This window comes from Platichthys flesus, chromosome 7 (assembly GCF_949316205.1).
Source record: "Platichthys flesus chromosome 7, fPlaFle2.1, whole genome shotgun sequence".
Lineage (NCBI taxonomy): Eukaryota > Metazoa > Chordata > Actinopteri > Pleuronectiformes > Pleuronectidae > Platichthys > Platichthys flesus.
The window spans coordinates 10,593,863-10,599,908 of NC_084951.1; the positions used below are offsets into that span (position 1 = coordinate 10,593,863).

At 39.4% G+C, this 6,046-nt stretch overlaps 1 protein-coding gene and 3 non-coding genes across 5 annotated transcripts in view; all 4 read left to right on the forward strand.

Moving 5' to 3' along the window:
• Window positions 1–1,702, forward strand: part of prkar2aa (protein kinase, cAMP-dependent, regulatory, type II, alpha A) — a 43,903-nt gene extending 42,201 nt beyond the window's left edge. For both annotated transcript variants that reach the window (XM_062392047.1, XM_062392048.1), the window contains exon 11: window positions 327–1,702. In XM_062392047.1, the coding sequence (XP_062248031.1) occupies window positions 327–451 (125 nt within the window). In that variant the 3' untranslated portion in view covers window positions 452–1,702. The remainder of the gene's footprint in view (window positions 1–326) is intronic.
• A 1,484-nt stretch (window positions 1,703–3,186) lies between these two features.
• On the forward strand, window positions 3,187–3,300 carry LOC133957887 (U5 spliceosomal RNA). Its single transcript, XR_009921651.1, has one exon. It is a non-coding gene; the product is annotated as a U5 spliceosomal RNA (small nuclear RNA).
• A 1,306-nt stretch (window positions 3,301–4,606) lies between these two features.
• LOC133957879 (U5 spliceosomal RNA) lies at window positions 4,607–4,721 on the forward strand. The gene has a single exon (XR_009921643.1). It is a non-coding gene; the product is annotated as a U5 spliceosomal RNA (small nuclear RNA).
• Window positions 4,722–5,223: 502 nt separating this feature from the next.
• LOC133957882 (U5 spliceosomal RNA) lies at window positions 5,224–5,337 on the forward strand. The gene has a single exon (XR_009921646.1). It is a non-coding gene; the product is annotated as a U5 spliceosomal RNA (small nuclear RNA).
• Window positions 5,338–6,046: the final 709 nt, after the last annotated feature.

The window sequence follows — 6,046 nt, forward strand, 5'->3', positions numbered from 1 at the left end:
CACTTAGGCTGGTTCGCAGTATGTTTCCACTGATAACAGATTAGGTTATGCTGAAGACTCTCTTGGCAAAACCCTGAAGTGATTATCCTGTTGTTAGGATATTGTTTCACTCTGGTGCAGTGATCGTGGATGGATGAACTCTGGGAATCTCCAGAAACTGTATCCACACACACATGAAGTACTTCTTTTATCTCTCACTGTTTTAGATTTTGTGAAACGTTTTAAAGCCATTAACAATGAGTTCAGTGGATTTTTTCATTTGTTGGGACTTATGTCTTTAATACCCAAGCTAACACATCTCTCTCTCCCCCTCTCTCTCTCTGCAGTAATAGACATCCAGGCGTTTGAGCGCCTCCTGGGCTCCTGTAAGGAGATCATGAAGAGGAACATCTCCCACTACGAGGAGCAGCTGGTAGCCCTGTTCGGCTCCAGCATGGACCTGAGAGACTGAGCCTCCCACACCACCCTCCGTGCCTTCTACCACACTCACACACACACACACGCACAAACACACACACACACACACACACACACTCATATCATACAGACTCATAATAAGCTTTACACAACCGTGCAAACACATGAGAAATTGTACTTGGCTCACCTGCAGGTACATAAATCCTCACTTCCTATGAATACAAACAGACACAGTCGCATACACACAGACATTTACACTGACACCTTTACAGGCACTGAGAGAAGCACACTTATAGTCTGCTCACCCTCGTACACATTCTAGCTCAACACACTCAGTGACAGGCTTATGTTTTGGACAGACAGACAGCCAGATAGCCACGCACACTCAGACAACTCACACAGCTAGCTAAAGGCCCACACCCTTTGTTTATTGAGCCAGCTTCAACCTCCCAGTATGAATGTCTTCGCTGCAATGACCTTAATACAGGTAAAGCAGTGTAAGGACATTAAACATAAACACTCCATACACTTAAAAAACAACCATCCTTATGCTTTATATGTGCAAGCTTCACACGAGCACTTAAACAACTCAAAGTTTTTCCAACTATCCTCAGCCAAGGACACATCAACACACATATACACACACTCGGGTACAGATGCAGACTCTCATACACATAGGCAACCACACACTTGCAAAAATGGATACATTGTGGTAAAATGAAGACAAAAAACTTTAAAAATCTCTGAAAAGGAAAACCAATCAAAAATGCAAAAAAATTGATATGTTTAAAGAAGACAGAAGTTTTAGAAATGTTTTATGAAGATAAAAAACAGAAGCTTTGATAAAATATTATTTAAATAAAAAAGTGTTTCCTCTTCGGGAGGGCGGGGTGCAGAACTTTGTGAGTGCGCTCCATTTCTTCCTCTACTGTTGTTGATTGAGTTGAGTTGAGTTAGTGCTGGTGATTATTGCAGTACCACAGAAGAAGCAGTGAAAACGATAACAACCCTATGTTTTCTGGGCAATTGTTATTCTATCATCAACGCCACACTTCATTGTATTGAATTAATTATTAATGTATCGTTATTATATATTTCATTTATTATTTTTTGTTTTGCTTTGACCAATTATAATAGAGTTCACCATCCATCTCTGACAAAATGTAAAAATAGGAAAAAAAATCTAATAAAAAACAAACAAATAGTGCTTATTTCTCCTTGATTATCCTTGAATACGTTGTCCTGGATAAAAAAACTGAAAAAATAAAGCAAAGATTTTGTTACATTATTGCCTCTTTGTTGGAATTCTACTCAACTCAGCTGGATGATGTTCAGCTGGGTGTGTGCGGTGAATCTTCTTTTACAGCTTCAGCCTTAAACATCATGGTTTTCACAAAAGGACTTCAATGCAGGCGGCAGCTCTACAGTAAATACCAGTTCAGGGATTGACATTCTGCTTGTTGAAGGTTGGTCAGACGTATTGCGTGAACTCAACAGTCATTTATAAGACTAATATTACAAATACTTATATTTTAATGATGCCAAAACCAGTGTTTGTTCTTAAAATGTCACATCTCCCTGAAGTTTTGTTTGGAGAGCCTCCTTACTGGAAATTGTGTCTCCACTCTTGTGCAGTGCCTGTGTATCCGCTTGTTGAGTGACATTGTGTCCATGTCCAAACAACAGTAGCAGAAACTGTGGATTTATTCACCATTGTGTCTTTTTAGTGGAGCGTCACTGAGGGTAAAAAGGGGAGACAGTTTGTGTAAGGATGTTTTTTTCCCGACAAAGTTGTGTTTGTGCTGCCCAGCTAAGTCAAGCTTGCGAACATTACACACTTTGGCACAAACATTTTTTTGACATTTCTGTCATATTTAATCTTCTGAGATCCAGACACAATAAGGAACACAGCACTGCAGCATCTTGAAGATACCAGATCTTTCACCCAGAACAATTATCACACAACATACGACAAATCAAATGTTTAATCAGCTCCTCCCTCGAACAGATTGAATTGATTTGGAGACAAAGGTTCTTCACTGATACATTCGCATGTGTGTGACTGTGCCCGTCAAGGTTCAGCTTGTAGAATCTAGTGACCTCTAGTGTGGAAGTTGCATGTTGCAGCTGAATACCCCTCACCTCATCCAAACCTTTGAAAGAGAACCTGTGGTAACATTCAGCTGTCATAAAAAACTAAAAAAGTGTTAGGTTTGTCCAGAATGTAAACTGTAAGAAACTTGGCAGCCTCTGTAGAGAGGTCCCGGTCCCAATCTTAATATAAAGTATTTAAATATAAAGTGCCAATTCTTGGGCAAAGAAAACAATTTTTTCAATTCAAAGTAAATTACCAGTGAAAAAATCCCTTTGATTATATTACATTAAATTTCTGCCAATAAGTCCCTTTCACCTAAATCTTACACACTGCACCGTTCAGCTCCTTCCAGATATTGTATCAAGCCATAACTCTTCTATCGATACGAATTTGAGTTTTCTAGAAAAGTTAACGAAACGGTAAAGTTACAAAAGGTAGAGGCGCGGCTGTCGTCGCAATTTTCCCATCATGCATAGCGTTTGCGCAACAAACCGTGTATTTATAAAGTATATATTTCTACTGAAAACGCTGGGGTCTGCTCGCCACATAATATTAACTCTGTATATTTCTGTTTATTTCCGCGATGTTTCAGCTGTGTCCATCAAACTTGAAACCACAACATATAAGATCTAGACTGAGAAACAAAGCCGAGATCCAATCCTTCACTTTATATCTGCTCTTGGTTCTCTTCAGATCGCACAAATCTTTCGCCTTTTACTAAAGATTTCCGTGGAGAGGATCATAAAGAGTCTATCTCAATTTTTTGATGCCCTGTGTCATGCAGGGCTGCCTATACTTGTAATAAAAATAAAACTTGACTAGAATTTTAGTGCAAACTATCAATACAGTTGGTTATTATACGTTTGGGTAATAGTTCCACCTGTAGGAATAAACAGTAACTCTTCATTTAACTGTAGAATGTAAAGTTATTTTCTCTGAGATCCGCAAACTGTTCTTCACATGAAACTGTGGGAGATCGTGTCATTGATCGATCTGACTCAAACATACTGAGGTGGTCACAAACAGTAAAAGGAAATACTCAACCCCACGAAGTATAAATTAATAAAATGAAGGTTGGCCCATATTTACAGAAGAATGATGCATTCAATTGAAATCAAAGTGCTGTATTTCTGGATTAAATAGCTACATTTCTCAATTACATGTTTCAATGCTCTATATGTTAGATAGGGGCTTATTTGAGGATCTAGGCATTATCCAGACAAACAGCATTCTTTCTCAATTGAATACAACCCGCTTCCTACTTAAATGTACGGGATATACAGCTCACTGTAGAGTTGTATTAATATGACATGTAATATATCATTATGTAATTTATTTAAGCATATTTTGTTAATTAGAAATATTTACAGGACTGGTAATAATAGTGATACAAAAATATCACTCAGTTGGTTTTTAAATATGGAATATGGACCAGAATTTTCATGTTGTCCTGCACAACCAGTCATTATGTTAGCTCAAGCTAAGTAGCTGACTTTGCTACAGGTTGTATAAATAATGGCTTCCGCCATTGGAATGTTCATAGGATCGGACTTCTAAATATTTCTTTGCTCAGTAAAAGATTTTAAATCCTGAAGACACTAGAAAATCGTCTTGCTGCCCTAAAGATCCTAAAAACAGGAACGGTGTCCGCTCAGGCGAGGCAGGAGCCTCAGACACGTTAACACCTCGGAACTCGTAATGCTCAGTAGCACTTTAGCTGTCAAGAGTATAAAATAGCAATTTATAAATACGACGCAAACATTTCACATCCTGGTTTGGTTCGATCTCCAACGTACCAAGCCTTAACTCTGATAACGATTTTTTTTGAAAAGTTTGAGAAACGGTAAAAAAAGAGTAGTGGCGCCGCCGCCGTCGCCATTTTCCCATCATGCATAGCGTTTGCGCAACGAATGGTGTATTTAATAAATTAGACGTGTCTACTCAAAACGCTGAGGTCTGCTCGCCACATAATATAATCTGTGTTTGTTTTGTTTATTTTCCGCGATGTTTCAGATGTGTCCTTCAAACTTGAACCATAGTAGAGAAGATTTGAACACAGAGACGGTCACGAGATTCCTCTAAAGTTATCAACAATTGCTCTTGGTTCTCTTCAGATCGCATAAATCTTTCGCCTTTTACTAAAGATTTCCGTGGAGAGGACCAATAAGAGTCTATCTCAATTTTTTGATGCCCTGTGTCATGCAGGGCTTCCTCAAATTGTACAATATAAAACCACTTAATTCAAAAATAACTTGGACTTATCAGTCCTCGTGACTCTTTAAACTCTTGAGCAACTTGTAATATGCAGTCGTACAACTTTGGATATAAAGAGTATAACTTAGTTTTTAATAAAAATGATGTAAACATTTCACATCCTGGTTCGGTTCGATCATAAACGAAGCCACAAGTCTTCTATCGATAACAATTTGAGTAAAGTTAAAGAAACGGTAAATTAAAAAAAGTAGAGGCGTGGCTGTCGTCGCAAGCTCCCACAATGCATAGCGTTTGCGCGACAAACGGTGTATTTAATCAATTATAAATTTCTAGAGGATTTCTAATCAAAATGCGGAGGCTCCTCGCCACATCATATAAACTCTGTATGTTTCAGCTAATTAACGCAATTTTTCCGATGTGCCCTTCAAACTTGAACCATAATAGAGAAGATTTGGACAGAGAGAAGGTACCGAGATTCTTCCCGTGTTACAAACATCTGCTCTTGGTTCTCTTCAGATCGCATAAATCTTTCGCCTTTTACTAAAGATTTCCGTGGAGAGGACCAATAAGAGTCTATCTCAATTTTTTGATGCCCTGTGTTATGCGGGGCTTCCTTTACTTGTTCGATATAAAACTACCTGATGATAACACGATAGGAGGCTATAAATACTTACTCATCATGCGTTTAAGTATTAAGGCCAAATTATACTCGTGTTCCACGGACGCACGCATGCACGTGCGTCCGCCAATTTTCTAACTATACGACAAAACGACGCGAGCCTCACGCAGCCCGCAAGGCTTGTGATTGGTCGGCTGACTACATCCCGTCCGGAGTCTAGTTTCCGGTTTCATGTCCCACAATACGCGGAAATCACGGAAGATTTAGAAGAACGAATATGGACCAAATAGAAGAGCACTTAGCAGAAGAGATCCGAAAGTATGACCACTTGTATAACCCGTCACTGACTGGCCGATTTGTCCGCCAGAAATAGGCTATGAGGAGCCGGAGTGGCGATGTAAATAAACATTCGACGAAGAAGAAGACGTCTCTTCTTTGTGTGTTTTGTTTTCGAAAAAAAAAGTTACTCCGCCTAGTGTTCTGGCGGTGAATTGCGTTGCAACACGCGCAACACGTTTAGGAAGCATAAACCAAAACGGGTCCGTCGATGCAGCTGCGTGGCCTTCCGCGGTTGCAGTCGCAGGACTATAATTAGGCCTTTAGTTCCACCTGTGTGAAGCAATACGGAGCTTATTTCCGCTGCCTCCAGATCAGCCAATAGCAAAATCCCATCGCAACAACTGGGTTTTAATCCGCAGATC